The sequence below is a fragment of the Macrotis lagotis genome, chromosome 4, assembly GCF_037893015.1.
Source record: "Macrotis lagotis isolate mMagLag1 chromosome 4, bilby.v1.9.chrom.fasta, whole genome shotgun sequence".
In the NCBI taxonomy this organism is placed as follows: domain Eukaryota; kingdom Metazoa; phylum Chordata; class Mammalia; order Peramelemorphia; family Peramelidae; genus Macrotis; species Macrotis lagotis.
In genome coordinates, this window is record NC_133661.1 from 175,107,248 (window position 1) to 175,126,982 (window position 19,735).

Genomic DNA, 19,735 nt, shown 5'->3' on the forward strand with positions numbered 1-19,735 from the left:
AATCTCCCAAAACAACCAATCAAAAATGAAACAATTAGGGGAACAGGAAAATTGGATTCCCTCTACTTTTTTCCAATGTATTTCTCTTTTAACTTTCTGATGCAAGGCATTTCAGATGAAGAATGTAATTCCTCACCATCTCAGCCTGCTAGTGGTAGAGTAGAATAGAATAAAATTATGCATGTCCATGGTGCTCTTTATAAGCACCAAGAATCTATTAATCTATTGTTTTTCTATATTTTTAACAAAAAATATGGCTTCTTAAACTTTTTTATTTTTCATAATGAACTCACTGGTGAATTGATAGCACTTGTAATAAAATAAGTTCTACAATCATATTGTATATTGAATTATAAAGAGTGAAAGAGATACTATGTTTGATTATAGAGCATCAGCATCAGATGCTCAGCTAAGGGGAGTATTTAATTTTTCAAAATAATAAAGAGAAAAATAACCTTCCTGGAAATTACTATTCAATAACTTATGCTTTGCTAAATTATTTTTCTCTAATATGAATAATATTTTCAAGCTATCTCTTCCTATATGTTTCAATTGATATTTGATAGATTTTAACTATAGCTATATTGCATTTATCTTATTGCATTGAGTTTGAGGAACTGCATGAAAATTGACTAATTGATGTTTTTTCCCCCCTTACAGTCACATCCTATTGGCCCTGGTCCAGATTTTTGTCGTTTTCTCTTCAAAGTTGGAGGCCAGAGTCCTCTGGTAGCATATTACCTGAAGGTTCATAACATCATGAAAAATCCAAAGATCCCCTATTTTTCTAGGATTCAAATGACACATGTTTTCCGATGGCCATATCCTTTTGAGTTTTGTTTCATATGCTATTTATAAAATATCCTAACTTTAAATGTCTCAGCCAATGAAAGATAAGAAACTTAAATTTATCCCTAATTTAATTATTTCCCTTTTCATTAAGCTCAAGAGACCATTTAGAGTACTTTTTCTTCATTCTGTATTTAAGGTGAAGTTTATATGGGAAATGAGTACTTACATGGAAAAACAGATAGATTTAAAAGAATATACCAAATTTAGTATTTGATTTCACCTTCTTATAAATATATAGCTTTCATGAAGAACTCTATGATGTCCTAAGAGTTTCTAAGACATTCCCCAGACCTCTAGTCACCTTTAATGTCACCAGAGCATACCTTTTCCCTGTCAAAAGAATTTCCATTCTTGGGGGGATCCCAGGACTACTCATAAAGCATTAGAAAGACAGGCAAACCTTAATGCTAAACTCATGTGCTGCTAGACCAGTCATGTCTTGATTAAAAAAATAGGATCATGATTATTTCTTTCTTACAATAAACTAGGTTCCACTTATGGATGATTATGATGATAATGATGACATTAATATTACTATTAATAACTAAAAATTGACATTTACAAAGCACTTTATATGATTTTATTTGAATCTTACAAATCCATGAGGTAGATACTATTTCCCCATCTCCATATAGAAAGGTGAATCTGAAAAACATTTTTGACCATGTGTCCAAGATGGTTTCTTATTTACACATACTCATGTGCATACACACACATACACACACACACACACACACACTTGCAAATTCCAAGATTTTATATCCTCCTAAACAATTTTTATTAAAACTAACTCCAATTCTTAAAAAAAATACCTATTGGTTGATTGGGTAATTTTCCCAATATGGGAAAATTTCCATAAGATGAAGTATACCTTTTCCCATATTAGACACACAATTCTTCTAAAAAATAATATTTTAGAGGTCATGATAGGTTTTCCTTTTTAATTCATACATGTTTAGTAAATGAGAAAGTATCTTAAGAGGGTATTTCTGTGTTTTATAAGACTTCAAAAACATTTAGACTTTCACTCTGCATCACTTCACTACATGAACATCAGGGAGTATGGGGTTTTCAGGGAGGAGTAACATCCCTAGTGTAAGAGTTTGCCAAGGCCTTTATTCATCCATCTTTGTTGTTTATGTTTTTCCCGACTCTCACCCATGGCTCCAAGAGGTTTTAAAATGAGAAGCAGCCACATCTTGGTTAAAAACTGTCTCAGCAGACCAGCTAAACTAGGTTGAGGGTAGTTGAGAGACTCAAACCCATCAGTGAGTTAGGAGGGATATCTAACCCAAAGATATGAAGACTTCCCTGGGGCAAAATGGGCAGATGAGAATGCTTGTTCTAACAGACATGAAGGCAGTTAAAACAGATGCTGAGGAGAATTTCAAGCTTGGACAGACATTGAAAGTGCCAAGGTGATCCATTGCATCCTGGGCCATCTCCAGTCATATCGATTTTTATCTTGCCACTGGACTTTGATGCCTCTGGAAGAGAGAAAGAGAGGGGGGGGGTTAATGACTTTATACAACTTTGTCTCACTTAAATCCAGTTCAGGCACAAATCAAGACATCATCCCAATATGGCACTGGTCCTCTTCAAAAAATGAAAAATAAAGAACAACAAAAATGTGGATATCAAATAAAGCTAAAAGCCCTCACTGTTACATCTATTCTGCCCTTTTTATTGGACATGCCAGTCAGGAAGGATCTTGGAAGTAATAGGAGCTTCATCATCCCAGCCTCATCTTTATGAGGCAAGAGGAGGAAAGGAGAAATAGTTCCCTAAAGAGGTTTTACTATTATTACATACTCATAATTAATTATTTAATAAGAATTAAAAGGAATTGTTTATAAGTCAGAGACCAAGGACTTGAAATCAGTGTAGGGAAATAAGTGGTCAAAAGAAAAGACCTGATCTTAACCAGGGTGCATTTGTCTAACTACTGCTGTCTGCCCAGCTGAGTGTGGTGCTTCACAGTCCTTAGCTGGGCACTAAAGGCAATATAGCTCTCTTGGTCAGGAAGAAGCTTTCTAAACTAAAAACAAAAAACAAAAAAAGAAAATAATTAACTAATAAACCTCTTGAATGGTATTAGCAGATGACCTGAAATAGTTTACACTCAGCAGATAATTACAGAGAGCAACTTGGTGTTCAGGAGAGCAAGAGAAACGGTAAATATAGAATCAGAGGAGGGCAGCACAATGATGCTATTGAAACCAGAGGACATTGGCAGTCTTGTGGTGTCCAAAGTGACATTATCAGAAGATACTGGCAGCTCTTCAGCATCATTAGGGTGAGTTACCCCAGCTGTAATCACATGGGACCTTCCATGTAATTTACATATGTGTGTGCCATGTTCACATGACAGTAACAAAGTACCCCTTTATGTAATATTCCCAGAGCAAATGTATTCCCTATGTATGTGCCTCATCATGTTTTGGTCATATATGTTCTTTGTATATATATGTGTCTTTCCCCATTAGTGGTAGAGTGACCTATGGGAGATAGTAACTGATGTACACATATTCAAATCTTTTTTCTTGTCATTTAGTTTTGCTATTTGAGAATTTTTGGATTTGCTTTGTTTTACTTTGAACTGTGTTCTCTGGTCATTCATGTAGATGTTTGCCCAAAGAGTTCTTTGAATTTAGGGTAACTTTTCTTAAGGTAATCTCAGGAACCATGAAGTAAAAGTCAATCAGTGAATTCATCCACAAACATTTATCAAGTGTTCCCTATGTTCTAGACACTTCTAAAAATGAAAAGAATGAAACATATTTACTCTCAAGCTTACATACTAACAGGAGAGAGAAGTATGCATTTATGTATGAAAAATAAATATATATATATATATAAGTATATAAAAATGAACATAAATATAAGTAAATACAAGGTCAACTGGGAGAAAGATTAGTAGGAGTTGCAGGAATTCACAAAGCATTCATGTAGAAAGTGGTTGTTGCAGACCAGACTTGATTCAAATGAGCTTAATTTTTCAGGTTCAGAAATGAAATAAAATGAGATGCTTATAGACCATTTAAGAATGAAATATATCTAGGCTCTTTTTTTGGCTTTCAGATACCCCAATGATTCTAATTTTTTTCCTCTTCAATCTATTTTCCAAATCAGTTGTCTTTTGATGTCAGATACTTCACATTTCTTCTATTTTTTTAAAGATCTCCCAACTTTGTTTTAATATTTCTTGTTGTTTCATGGAATAATGGGCTTCTTTCTGGTCCATTCTAATTTTCATGGAGTGTGTTGCTTGGGCAAAGTTTTGTATCTCTTGGACAAAGTTGTCAATTTCCTTTCCAATTCTTTCTTTCAGAACTCTCTTTTCCATTTTTTTTTACTTAAGAACTCTCATTTCATTTTATAAAAACATTTTATTTCATTTTTAGCCCTTGTCTCACCTCTTCCAGGAATGCTCAATGAATTTGTGCTTGAATTATGCTTTTCTCTGAGGCATTGATTTTAGATGTTTTGGAATTTTTCTCTTCTTGATTTGTGTCATCAAAATAATTCTTTATTGTGAGATTCTTTTTTTGGTTTGATCATTTTTTCTAGCATATTTTCCAACTCCAGATCTTTTGTTAATGCTGGACTCTGTGACATTTTTGGATGAAAAATCTAGGCTGATACCTGTGCTGATTTCTTAGTGTTTTGAGAGTTAAGTTCTTCCAAGGTGTCGGGGTTAGGCTAAGGACCTTCAAGTTTTCAGTGATGCAATAGAGTTCTGATTCAGGGAAAAATCTGATTGCTTGCCACTGACCTCTGCAAGTTCCTGACCTGACTTTCAGTCAGAGAAATAAGAAACTGCTATAAGACTCAGGCCCTATCTGGCAGCTTGATGGTTCAAAATGACAACTGCAGGTTGTCCTTTGGTCTAAGATTGCTGCCCTGGTCTTATATCTTCAGTCTGGGTAGATCTTGAACTGAGATCTGTTTGTTTCTGGGATCTGAGCCAAAAGGCCTCTACTTATGTCTGAACTTCCTCCTCATTTAGTACAGGACTTTCCTCCTCTAAATGTCACCCTCACACACAGATCCCCTTCTCAGTCCACCCTGGATCTGTGACCAAAACTGAAAAGTGAATGACAAAGCTGCCAGTTGGTACTTATCCCCATTGGGGTAACTGTTTGATTAAAGAATTTTGATTTTGATTCACTCCTACAAAATGATATATTCACACCAATAAAACTAAAAAGAGTATATTTAATAAAGTGATTATAAAACAGGTAAAAATAAATCAGTTTTACAGCAAAAGTAACCAATAAGTCCCAATATAATAAAAAATAAAGAGCAAAGCCTACATAAACATAGATATTAACCATAGATATCACCAAATCAAGGGAGCTTCAACATTTGAATCAACAGTGGCTGGGGATTCCTGGGGTACAGCCTTCAGAGTCCTGATTGGGAAAACCCCAGGCAGAGTGGCCTCTCTGTGGGTGAGACTCCAATTAGGCTGAGGTCTATTTAGATCTTATATAGCTTGAGAACAAAGAAGGTTTCTTGTCAAGTTTTTGTGGAATAAAATCAAATTTTCCATGTTGTCCAAGGAGGGAACTCCCCCCCTCCCAAACCCTAGGAATTATGGTGTTTACATTCAGGAATGGCTAGTTCCTGAAGAGATAGACAATGTTAATCAAGCACCACCTTGAGAGTCTGACCAGGACCAGTCCTGTTGTTTTAAGTTGTTTCAAATATGTGCATAAGATCAACCCTGCTCATCTCCCCTACCTGTACATCAGGGGTGAATTTGGGTTCAGTAATTCTCTGTACACCAGAAATAAATTGAGGGTCAGTAATTCTCTGTAGCTAAACTATAAGGCCTTACCATGGAAAATCTTATATCTTATGTATTAACCATACAGTAACTTGGTATGGGATGCCATAGTATGAGTCTAGGACCTTTTCTTATTCTGATGCCTCTTCCTAAGAGATGTGCATGACAGTCTCCAGTGTCAGAAGACCTCTCTGTCTGTCTCCCTATGCCAATCTGAGCTAGACAAAGGACTCATGACTTTTCTATATTTCCCCATGTAGCTCTGTTTAGAGGAGGTAAAGATGGGAGATATCACTTTCTGCTATTCCATCATGATGGCTCCTCCCCCATTATCACTCTTTCTTTAAGGAAATCTAACAGAGACAAAAGAATCATCACAGGAAGAAACCAGTCAGCCAAATGAAAAGCCTCAGTTTCCTCATCTGAAAAATGAGGTGTTGAACTCAATAGCCTGTCATCAAAAGAGTCATTTGTTTCAGGAAAGAAAAGACCTAAATTAGTGATCCCATCATCTTAAGCATTTATGAAGACCTTACTATGCTCCATTCTCTAAGCATAGGTTCTGTTCAATAAGAATACAAAATAAAAATCACTGTCCTGAGTTTACAATCTAATGGATAATTATAAATGGATGAATATATTATAAATGGATGAATATAAACAATGAAGGGAAGTAGAGAGTAAGTATTTATTAAATACAGGGTTATTTGCCAGACCCTCTGCTAATAAATGCTTTATAAATCTCTCATGAGATAAATGATGTTATAATTTTCACTATACAATTGGGGAACCTGAGGCAGACAGTGGTTAAGTGCTTTGATTAAGGCAGAGTTTTTCACATTTTTTTAAGTATTTGAGCCTGGATTGAAATTCAAGTGTTCTTGATTCCAGTCTACATACTGCATTACCCAGCTTAGATCTAGGAGTAATCTAGACAGAGATGGTAAGTGAGCCCTAGGGAGCTGAGATCACTAAGTGAGAGATGAGAACCAAAAGAGGAGAAAATCTGAGATAGTATGTTGGAGTACACTCATTATTAGTGGGCATGATATGCTGATCCAGGAAAAGGGATTGAGAAGAAGCAGTCAGGCAGATAGGAGTAACATCAGGAAGGGCACATGTCATTAAAAAACAAAAGAGTGCTCAGAAATGTATGGTAATAATGATCAATGTTGAAGAAAAGTCAAGAAGAATAAGCATCTTGTGATGAAGAAAACTGTAAAATTAGAGTAATGAGGTTGGAAGTCAGACTACAGAAAAAGGAGTCACCTTATTTGTAGTGCCTTTCTAACTGATGTTAGAGAATATGAATTTGTAGCATATTCAGTGAGCATGGTTATATGATTTCTTTCAACTCCAGTTCAGCAGAATGTGAGTAGGAATGGGGGGGGGGGGGTTCCAACAGTGGGAACAACAGTGGATTTTGGCAAAGTATGAGAAGAATAAAGGGTAGTGTAGGGTTATATCACTAAGACATCAATATGGGAAAGTAGGAAAATATATCTAAAGTAGGGGATGATGGCCTGAGAAAGTACCTAAAGTACCAAAGGGTAACAGGATGAAATGTCTAGGAGAAATTGAAGACTAAATTAAGAGAAAAAGACATAGGAAGATATGAAATAAGAGGGGACAATTATTTGGTTTAAAAAAAGGTTTCAATCATGGAAATAAAACAATCAGGGGGTGATGACAAGATTAAGGGTATAATTGTTGCTTTGTGTAATTGAGGTACAATGAAGGATCAGAATGTGTGTGTGTGTATGCACACACATATATATATTTCTCCCTCTTTGAAAGAATTCCAATAAGAATGAGGTACAAGCATCGCCTATGACCCTTCTCCATTTCCCCCTTCACTAAAAAACTCTTACTTACCCATCTCTTTTGTGGAAGAAAATTTTCCCCCTTCTGCTTCTCCCTTCTCCCTTCTTCTTTCTCCCTTCTCCTAGTGCATCTCTCTTTTTTTATCCCTTAATTTTGTTGATCATTCCAACATCCATGTCTTCTATCCATGTAAACTCCTTATAACTGTCTTAATAATGATAAATTTCTTTGGGGTTACAAGTACCATCTTCCCATATAGGAAGGTAAACAGTTTAACCTTATTGAGTCCCTTATGATTTCTCATTCATGCTTCCCTTGAGCCTTTAGTTTGAATGTTAAATTTTCTATTCAGTTCTGTTTTTTTTTAAATCAGGAATGCTTGAAAGTCCTCTATTTCATTAAATATTTATTTTCCCCTCAAAAGAATTATACTCAGCTTTACTGGGTGGGTGTTTCTTGGTTGTAATTCTTGCTCCTTTGACTTCTGGAATATCATATTCCAAGTCCCTGTTACTTTAATGTGGAAGCTTAAAATTTTTGTATCTTTCCTACTGTGGTTATTTGATATTTTAAATTTTTTTTTTCTTATTACTTGAAATATTTCCTCCTTGACCTGAGAGGTCTGGAATTTGGCTATAATGTTCCTGGGAATTTTCATTTTGGGTTTTCTCTCATGAGTAATCAATGGATTCTTTCATCTTCTATTTTATTTTCTAAACCTAAGATAGCAGGACAGTTTTCTTTGATAATTTCTTTAACTATGCTATCTAGTACCAGAGCCTAGATAGCATAGTTAAAGAAATTATCTCTCTTCAATCTGTTCTCCAGGTCAATTGTTTTTCCAATGAAATATTACACATTTTCTTCTTTTTTTTTTTCATTATTCTGTCTTTGTTTCTTTATGTCTTCTGGAATCATTAGCTATTAGTCACCCAAATCTAATTTTTTTTTTAGGTTTTTGCGGGAGTGGCTTGCCCAAGGCCACACAGCTAGGTAATTATTAAGTGTCTGAGACCAGATTTGAACCCAGGTACTCCTGACTCCAGGGCCAGTGCTTTATCCACTACACCACCTAGCTGTCCCCAAATCTAATTTTTAAGAATTATTTTCTTCAGTTAGTTTTTGTACCTCCTTTTCCATTTGACCTATTCTGCTTTTTAAGGAGTTCTTTAGTGAATTTTTTGCTTTTTTTTTTAACTATTAGGGCAATTCTATTTTTTTAAGAGATTTTTCTTCAATATTTTTACTCCTTTTAACAAGCTGTTAATTCTCTTTTCATAATTTTCTTCTATCACACTCATTTCTTTTCCTATTTTTTCTTCTACCACTTTTATCTCTTTTTTTTAACCTTTTCCAGGAATTCTTGCTGTGTTAGTATTTAATTAGTATTTTTCTTTGAGGCTTTGGCTGTAGCTGTTTTACATTATTGCTTTCTGAGATTGTGTTTTGGGTGGCACAGTGGATAGAGTGTTAGTCCTGGAATCAAGAAGATTCATCTTACCAAGCTCAAATCTTACCTCAGACTTGTTACATGGCAAAAGAAATACTATAATGATGTTCAACTGTGAAATACCTTACTATTACAATAATACAGTGGTCTAAGACAATTTTGAAGAACTCATGATGAAAAATTGCTATCTACCTCCAGAAAGAGAAAACTGATGTACTTATAATGCAAATAGAAATATAATATTCTTGCTTTCTTTAAGTTTTTTGGTTTTTTTGCCACATGGCTAATATGAAAATATGTTTTGCATGATTTCAAATGCTATCATTGGCCTGCCTTCTCTGTGGGAAGAGAAGGTGTAGGAGGAAGAGAAAGAATTTGGAATTCATAACTTAAAAAAAATATCAAAAATAAAAAATGAATTTAGAGAAAAATATTGATAAAATGGGAGAATAACCAAGATCATGACTATGAAATTTTATAAACTCTCTTTCAGTGATCCCAAACTGCTCCCTAATAAAAAAAAACAAGCCCATTTTTCCAGATAATAGTATTTCATTTTTTTCAAACTACATAGTTTGCAAGATTCAATTTTGTGACATTTGAATTCCAAATTTGTTTCCCTTTCATTCCCTCCCCCTAATACAATAAGTAATCTGATATTAGATATACATGTACAATCATGTTAAATATATTTCCATATTAGTCATGTTGTGAAAGAAGAATCTGAACAAAAGAAAAAAAATGAGAAATAAAAACCCCCAAATTTTGAAAAGTGAAAATAGTATGCTTTGGTCTTCATCCAGGTTCCAAAGTTCTTTCTCTGGATCTGGATGGCATCATTTCATCACTAGTCCTTTGGAATTGCCTTTACATTGTACTTCTGAGAAGACCCAAGTCTATCAGAGTTGACTACCACACCCATTCATTTCACTCAGCATCAGTTCATGTCATTCCTTCCTGAAATCCATCTACTCATGATTTCTTATGGAACAATAGTATTCCATTGAATTCACATTCTACAATTTATTCAGCCATTTTCTATTGATGGGCATCCCCTCAATTTATAGTTCTTTGCCACTCCAAAAATAGCTGCTATAAATATTTTTCCCTTTTTTATGATCCCCTTGGGATAGAGACCTAATAGTGGTATTATTGTATCAGTGAATATGCACAGTTTTATAGCCCCTTGGGCAAGTTCCAAACTGTTCTCCAAAATGGTTGGATCAGTTCACAGTTCCACCAACAGTGAACTAATGTCCCAGTTTTCCCATATACCCTCCAACATTTATCATTTTTTTCTGTCATATTAGCTAATCTGAGCAGTATAAGGTGATTTCTCAGAGTTTTTAAATTTGTATTTCTCTGATCAATAATGATTTGGTCATTGTTTTATAACTATAGAGAGCTTTAATTTCTTCATCTGAAAATTGCCTATTCATACCCTTTGATAACTTATCAACTGGGGAATGACTTGTATTCTTGTAAATTTGACTTGGGTCTCTATATATTATATTTCCTAGTTTTCTACATTCTTTTTAATTTTGAATGCAATGATTTTGTTTGTGCAAAAACATTTTAATTTAATGTAATCAAAATTATCCATTTTACATTTTATAATGTTCTCTATCACTTGTTTGGTCATAAATTCTTCCCCTTCATTAATCTGACAGATTATTATTCCTTGCTCTTCTAATTGGAAAACCCCATTTTCTTAAACTAATGTGCATTCAGGGATTTACAGCAAGCTGTAAATCATTAAACATTGTCATCTCAGAGGTATCAAAGTTTTAGGGAACCCAACAAAATAAATGCCTGGTTTGTAAAGATTGGGGTATGAGACTTCACAGGGGTAGTGTGGGTACACAGGCTATTCTAACAGCCATGACACAAATCATCTCCAAGTAAACTGCCACCTGGACAGTCTCAGGAGCTTGCTTGCTGCCCTGAGAGATAAGGTGAGCCAGAGTCCTTGGGAGCCAGAGTCCTTGGGAGCTGGACATTCCGCCCCACTGACCAAGGGCACTAGACACAGCTGTGCCTTATCATCTCCTCCCTAACGTACCGCCCATCCTGTAATGCAAGAAGCTGCACGTACACACTGCTTATATCTCCCCAAATTACCTCATTATTCTACCCTGGAAGACCTAACAGTATATATGTAATAGCTAAGCAATAATAAAATTGAGCTGGAGGCATAAGGCAGTAGTGGCTTGACTCCTTATTCTCAGCTCCCCTCCTGGAGGGAGGTCGCCACTGTGGGCCCCAAGAAAACAAGCCACAAAAGGGTAGATAACTTCAGGCTTGCAAATTCCCTCCATGAAAGAAGATTCCCAAATCATCTACAACTTGTTATTATCTTAGAGATTCACATGTAGTTTAGAGGTTTTGTGAGCTGTCCGTGGTTCCACATTGTCAGCAGCAGAACTTAAACTGAAGTCTACCTGAATCCAAGATCAAATTTCACTCCATTATTTCATACTACCTCTGTCTTACTACCTACATAAATATTTGCTAAATTACTGAATCAGAAGTCTTTTCCAATGGTTTATACTCAGCCTTCAGTTTTATTTGGTATCAAAATGCTCATAGATGGTGGCAAATTCTTCTCCAACTCCAATTCTCTAACTTTTCTATCAGCCACCATTGGATATTATTAGATTTAAACTGGGTCTTAACCAATTAGAAGGTGAGCTCTTTGAGGGCAGAAATAGTCTTCTTTTTACCTCTTTTTGTATCTATGTCCATCTGGTGTTTTAGTAAGCTGGAGGTATTTACTGAATATTTATAGATGACCCTAAGGGTTTTTATACTCAGCCTAAGGTAGTCAAATACATGTGCTTCTCTGGCACTGTTTAATTAAAAGAAAATGTTGTGAAGGCTTATTTGCAAAGGTTACTAGAACTTTTGCCCAGTGCTGTATCTTTCGTCTATTTGAGGTAAGATCTTCCATTACCTTTCTTCCAGAAGAGGAGGAGAAAAAGGAACCATTCCATAGGAATATGATGCCACTTGATACTTTCTGTCTCTCTCTCTGTCTCTGTCTCTATTTCTTTTTTTGTCTCTATTGTTCTGTCTCTGTCTCTCTATCTATCTATCTCCTCCCCTCTTCTCTCTTTCTCTCTCTATCCTTCTTTCAAATAACACTCTCTAATTAACTATTGTCTTTTGCAGGTTGTGTTCTGATTTTTCTCTCCATCTCTTCTCTCTGTCTCTATCTCTCTGTCCTGTCTGTCTCTGTCTAATTTTTCTATCAAATAGCTAGAGAACACTAATAGCATTAGGTAGCTGACTTGCTAAACAACTTTATTAGCAATTGACTTTTATTAAATCAATAACTGGACTCAGATACTAAATCTGGTGCTAATTTAAGTAACAAGATAGACAAGGCTTTAACTGTTTCAGGTCTACCCCTTCAGTAATTGTGCTTGCTGTGATACCCAATTTTAGACCTTATTATAAATTCTTATTGAATTATTCTGCAATGATTGTAGATAGGAATATGTATGCTTTTTAGGAATATACACTGTTTATGTTGCTTTTCCAAAAAAAAGGAGTTGTATTTTTGTGAAAGAAAAGAAGAAGGGAAGGTAGGGCTAAAGGGGGAATTCTGCTACTTCCTACCTGTGAAATTTATAGCAAGATATTTAACATTTCTGGAACTTAATTTCCTCATTTAGTAAAATGATAAAGTTGAACCAGAAAATTTCTGTTTCTTTCCTTCTCTAGATCCTATGATCAATCTAATTTTATGATCAAAGAAAGAAGAGCAAGTAGGAAAAGTGTGCTAAATTTTCTATTAACCACACATGGAAAGCCTAGCTATTTGTACATGAGATCTCAAATAAGACACTATTGTTCAGTTAATGGCAGGACACCCAAATTACAGGATGAGGATGAGGAAATAGTGAGAATAGTAAGTGTCTTAAGTACCATAGTTGCAAACCTAATGACTAAATGGATTAAAGTACCATTACACTCCCAACCAAGCTTGTAAACATTGAGGGCAGGAGATCATATCATATGTTTATTTCTTTTGTATATCCTATTATGAATAGAACTGAATTTCAGAGCAGAAAAACTACTGAAGATTTGGGTTTTTTTAAAAGACTCAAGTTGCATCATGAAGGTCCCTTCTAGCTCTGAGTCTATAAAAATTACCAGGAAATTCTGTGTTTTTTACTTCTGAAGTTCATAAGATGCCGATCACTTTCAATTTATTTAAAATTTTCATCTAAGTAGTCATAATTTTTCCTATTATTGTAGTAAATTTTCCATTTAGAAAGTCTTTGAGGACAGAAATAATCTAATAACTGGATTTCCCTGACAACAAACTGGTGCTTCATTGGTCCATGGTGAATATGTCCAGCTTTATGCCTTCTGCCCTAGGTCAGAGCTATATGATATACCAGGGTGAATTTCAGAACAAGAAAGACCCTCTCCCAAACCCCGACATTTATCATCGATAGGCATCTAGTTATTTAAAGTATTTAAATAACTATAGTTATTTAAAATAATCACTGACCCTGCTGTTGGCCAGCCTGGAATGGAACTCAACTCCCTTCCCTCTTCATTAATGTGCAGTCATTGATTACCGGTGGCAAAATGTGAAATGTAAGCTTTGCTGACAGATTCCCACTAACTAGATCATATTACCTGAAGCATAAATTTTTAAACTCCACAATAAAAAACTAAGATAACTGGGAGTATGTTAGCTTTTATCCCTGCATTAAAATAAAGATTTTACAAAGTCAATATCTGTTTTTAATTATCAGTTATGTGGGGGGGAGCAGACAGGCAGCAAAGAAATTAAACCCCCTGTTCTCATAAAAGATTGCCAGCTGTTGGTAATAAGTCAGCCCATCTTCATACAAAAAGATTGGGGATAGGGGAGAGAGGGGGTAAAAGGGTGTGTAATACTTTATGAGCAAGTGCAACCTCTTTACATAATGCTTTGTTTTAATCGAGATTTCCAGCATTTTTAAATACACCAAGGGTTGGTTCCAATTTGACCAATATAATTTTTTAACCCTACAGCTAGGTGGAGGGGGAAGCTGGGTTGCGTAGTAGATAGAGCACCAGCCCTGGAGTGAGGAGGACCTGAGTTCAAATATGGGCCCAGACACTTAATAATTATCTAGCTGTGTGACTTTGGGCAAGTCACTTAAACCCCATTGCCTTGCAAAAACAAAATGAAACCAAAAGGCTATGCCTAATTCAATTCAAAAAGTAAATAGATCTATTCAAAAAAGGTAACAAATTTCTTGAAAGATAGATGTCTGAAAAAGCCTACAGTATAGAGGCTTTCATCTGGTATCTTTCCTAGCAAAGACATGATAAGACATCCTTTTTTTTTCAGTCATTAGACAAGTATTTAGGATAGACAAGTATTAATCTAGGATGCTCCTAGAATGCTCCTAGAACATGCTAAGGGAAAAAAAAGGTGAAATAAAATTATTTCTTGTGTACCATGTACAAGGCATAGTGTAGTAGATAGAGAACTGGTCTTGGAACCAGGACAAGTTTCATTTCTGGTGCATAATGGTGTGTATGTTATACACATACTGTGTAACCCTGGTTAATTCCCTTAACCCTTCAATGCTAGCCAACTCTAGAACAATAGATTGGAAGGAAAGTGTTGACCTGCGTTGGCAGAAGGAAATACCTCACTTAGAAGTTCAGTATAACAATGAAATCAAAGGGTCAGTTCCTATCTACCACTACCATCCAATAGAACCAAACAGATTTTGAGGAGAAGTAAAAACCTTAGGATAAAAGACTTATGGAGACCTGGATCCTTCTTCAAAACAAAAGAACATGTAGAGCTTTACTTGGTTTTTGTTGATCTAGGATTGCCTATCTCTGCTTCTTGCCTGTTCCATTGCTATGATTGCCATGTTTATTCTTACAGATTTTCAGTTATCCAGTGAATTGAAGCATTACTTCTTCCACACTTGAATAAGTGGTTTGCACTCTATTTAATGCTTTTTGATTGACTGATTTTGTCAAGTTAGATTTCTGTAATTGTTGAGACTGGAGTATAGAATTATACTCCACCTATATCTATAGCTTACTTATATTTAGTTAATCTCTCTGCTTTGCCTTTTTTTTTTTGTTTAAAACAGAAACTCCTCTTTCATTTAAGTTCTTAAAGCATGAACAAATATCCAGGGGGCTTGCTGTTTCCAACTTTCTGGTGTGTATGTGACAAGGCTTCAGAAGAGCTTTTCAGTTACAAGTCCTACCTCCTTAACAATTTATAATAGGAAAGTTGCCATTATGATTTCAGACCCATTTAAATATCAGTGCCTCTCTTCTTTTTTGCTTCCCCTTGTATATTTCCCTATGGCTTTTTTTTTCAATTCCATCTACATAGTTCCAACAAAAAGAAAAGGGGTTGCCATCCCATGCACATTCATTATGTAGCTGGGCAGCTTCCTCCAAAGTTGCATAAAATTGTTACTATCCCTTTCAAAGGGGAGATTTTTTTTTGTTTGTTTTTTTGTAGGGCAATAGGGTTAAATAATTTATCCAAGGACACACAGCTAGGTAATTATTAAGTGTTTGAGGATAGATTTGAACTCAGGTCCTCCTAACTCCAGGACCTGTGTGCTATCCACTGTGCTGCCTAGCTGCCCCTAATGGGAAAATGTCTGACCTTGACTACATTTCTGCCCATATCCTTACCTTTTGAATACAGAATTCTGTAAAAATTTCTTTACATAAATTCTTTATAGATTTTACTTATTTTGAGTTTTACAATTTTTCCCCTAATATTACTTCCCTCCCCCACCCCACCCCCACAGAAGGCAATTTGCTAGTCTTTACATTGTTCCCATGGTATAAGTTGATCCAAACTGAATGTACATAAATTCTTTTTTTTTAGGTTTTTGCAAGGCAAATAGGGTTAAATGGCTTGCCCAAGGCCACACAGCTAGGTAATTATTAAGTGTCTGAGACGGGATTTGAACCCAGGTACTCCTGACTTCAGGGCCAGTGCTCTATCCACTACGCCACCTAGCTGCCCAGATGTCTTGATCTATCAGATGATTTTTGTAAATGAAGGATTGTCTTATAAGAGTTCTTTGAAGGAACAAAGACTTCTTGCACTTAACCTCTGAGATGCTTAGTTTTTGTTTTGTTTTGTTTTTTAGTTTTTGCAAGACAATGGGGTTAAGTGGCTTGCCCAAGGCCACACAGCTAGGTAATTATTATGTGTCTGAGGTCAAATTTGAACTCAGGTACTCCTGACTTCAGGGCCAGTGTTCTATCCACTGTGCCACCTAGCCACCCTTTTAAGATTATATATTCCTCATACTGGTAGATTCCCAAATTTTAGAACCTGATTTCTGCCTGAAACTCTAGCACAATACTCTTTCTTCTCTTCTTTTTTTCCTCTCTCTCTCTCTCTCTCTCTTTCTCTCTCTCTCTCTCTCTCACACACACACACACACACACACACACACACACACATACACACACATACATACACACACTCATGTGCATACACACATAAGCTCACTCCTTTCTTATACAAATATTCTCTCACTGTGTGTATATACTTATATACATACACATAACATATATATATATATATTTATACACCCATTTATACACAAGTATATATAGAGAGAGAGAGATTGACTTTCAAAACTTTGATTTTATTTTTAGAATACTTTTAATTGAAGTTGTTTTCAGCTATGTTGATGAGGTTACTAAGCCCTCTCTTTTCAAAACTCTGCCAGTTTCCTAAGAGGTTGGGACCAAGAAAATCAGGGGGTAGAAAAGGAAAATAACACTTTTCTCAAGAACATAGTGAACAAAGGAGTTTTGTTTTACTGAAGTGCCATGTGCGTGAGGAGTGTAACCATTTTTTTTCAGCCACCTTGAGCCAGAGACAATTACAAAATTGCTCAGAAGATCAAGTCCCTTCTTACTCAAAGGACTTATTTTAGGTTCCAATTTGGGTTATTTTATAAAGTATACAATACCCAAGCCACAATTCAACAAACTTGTTATTAAACTAACTAATGAGATAAATAGAAGACTTTAGTTGCCTGAGGAAATCAGGTTGGGGAAAGGGCATTGTATCAATTTTTTAACCGCAATTTGGACTTCAGATTATAAACATGGTTTATGGAATGGGGTGTGGAAGGAGGGTAGGTTGGGGGAAATGATTTCATCATAAAAGTGGATTTTCTCCCCTTTTATGGAAATTCAGAATGAATGTGTGAATATGTTAAAGCTTAAATTACATCAATTGGAAGAAGAAAATGATTCAGAATAAAATTGTTCTAAGTGATCCACAAGGGTTAAAATACACACACATATGCACAGGCACACACACACACACACACACACACACACACACACACCCTCACACATACTCCTATTAACCCTCTTGTTTTTCATTATGATCAAGTGGTAAGCCAACTCCTGAAAGTTTGGGATTTCTTTGAGAGTTGAAAGCAAATTCTAAATAAAAACAAAAATTTGACCAGACTATTTTTTTAAACCACCCACTCATACTAAGAGAGACAAAAAAAGAAAAGTAAACAACTTCTGCATTTGTTATTATTCATTCACCCAGTAAAAGGTGCAACTTGCCTTGGGCAGAGGGTTATTTACTCATGATCTGGTACTTAAGAAACCAGAAACCTTAATTCTAAAATCTTGTCTTTCATTTTCCATGGAAAGTCAATACATCAAAAAGAAAAAAAAAAGAATCCTGGTTCTGGGTTTAAGACACATATATAACCCACACTACTATTTATATTATAACCAAATGCTTATGTATGTCAAAATCTCCTAACCTTCATTTTCCTTCTGCCTCAATGATAATTAATCTCAACAAATCTCCTTTTCATATTCTAATCTCCTATGCTTTCAACTCTCTTCCTCTTATTCTTCCTAACCCCTTTCAATTCCCTCACCATGATCTCTAGTCACTCTGCTTCTCCCTGTTCTGTCTCCAGTATTGCTTCTCCCCCTCCTTAATAAAGGACTTCTCTCCTGCTTTTCTAAGAAAATTGAAGCCATTCATCACATTCCCTCTTCTTTCCTGTTCCATATTTTCAAATACTACACTATATTCCACTACTTTCTTCTCATTTAGTCTAGTCTCTGAAAAAGGAACGACTCTTCTCTTCCTCAGAATCAACTACTCTACCTGTGTTCTTGATCTCATACCTTTTGTCTCCCTTCTCTCACATTCATTTGCAATTTCTCCTATCTATGACCTCCTTCACTATTACCTGCAAGTTGCACTGGTTAACCCTATCTTTTAAAAAAAAAACCTTCATTTGACCCTGCTATCACCTCAAACTGTTAGCCTTTATCTTTCTTCCCTTTATCAATCAGACTCCTAGGAAAAAAGGTATCTACACTCTTGTCTCCATTTGCTTACCACTCAAGTCCCTTATGAATCCTTTGCAATGGGGCTTCTGAACCCATTGCTCAACTACACTTGATTTCTTTCCAAGGTTACCACTGATCTGCCAACTGTTAACTGTGATAGTTTTGTTTTTCCCATTCTTATTTGTTCTTGATCCCTGTAAAGTTTTTTGCAATGCCCAACACCCATTCCTTTTGTTACTTCCTCTTCTCTTTGTTAGTCCTGATAATTTTTCCTGATTTTCTTCTTGGCTGATTTTGTCTCCTTTGCAAAATTATCATCTTCTCATTCCAATTGTGAAGTCCTTTCCAAAGCTTTGTCCTGAACTTTCTTCTCTCTACATACTCTTTCACTGATTTCCTTGCCTCCCTGGGTTCAATAATCCATCCACACAGATGACCACAAAACCAATATATCAAGTCTTAAATTCTCTCCTAAACTCTAGGTCTGTATCAACTGACTGCTAGACATAGCTACTTGATTGTGACACCATCAGGGATCTCAAAGTCAGCATCTATTGTGCCTATATCTGTCCCTTGTCCAAACTTCCCTATTTCTGTTAGGGTCTCACCATCTTTCTAATCTAGTTCACAAATTTAATGTCATTCTTGACTCTTAGCCCTCTATCACCTATCTAGACCCAACAGTTGCCCAGTTCTATTGAATCTTCCTCACTCTCATATCTTTCTCATCCTCTCTTACCTCATACCACTCCCATGATTACCCAACATCATCAACACCACCTGTGTGATTTTAGACACATCACTTTAACTCTATAGTTCTTATTATCCTCATCTGTAATATGATAGAATTAAGAACCCTCCCCCCACTCCAGTTCAAAATCTATGATACTAAAAAAGCCTCCTAAATGATCTCTCTTCTCCCAACCTTTCTTCTTTCCAGTTCATTTTCCATAGTTACCAAATTAATCTTCCCAAAATACAGTCTTCAACATATCACTTCTTTGCCTCCAAAACCTCAGTCTCCCCTTTATCTGTTAAATAAATTATGAACTCTTAAACCCTATACAAGCTGTCTCCCAAATCTGCCTTTCTAACCCTTTCACATTACTCTTGTTTTTATACACTGCATCCTGATCAAAATGGCCTTTGTGCATTTCCCCAAATTTGTCATTCTTTTTCATGCTTTCCCCATCCCACCAATCATGCCTGGAATGTATTCCATCCTCAAGTGTGTTAGACTCCATCAAAGTTCAAACCAGGTATCACTTCCTAAAAGGAACCCTTCCCAAAGTTCCCTACAATTGTTAGTTCTCTCCCTATTCAATTTACTTTGTATTTACCTATCTGGTTACAGATTGTCTGATAGTCAACTTGGTATAGCCTACTGAGACATGAAATGCCTGTCCCTACTGACTAGCTGTGTGACTCTTGGGAAGTGACTTCCCTCTCTGTAACTCAGCCAC

The 19,735-nt window shown here is 35.8% G+C and overlaps 1 protein-coding gene across 1 annotated transcript in view; it reads left to right on the plus strand.

Moving 5' to 3' along the window:
- FAM227B (family with sequence similarity 227 member B) overlaps positions 1 to 19,735 on the plus strand; it is a 340,736-nt gene that overhangs the window by 276,365 nt on the left and 44,636 nt on the right. The window contains exon 12 of the mRNA XM_074236228.1: positions 661 to 820. Coding sequence (XP_074092329.1) covers positions 661 to 820 — 160 coding nt within the window. The remainder of the gene's footprint in view (positions 1 to 660; positions 821 to 19,735) is intronic.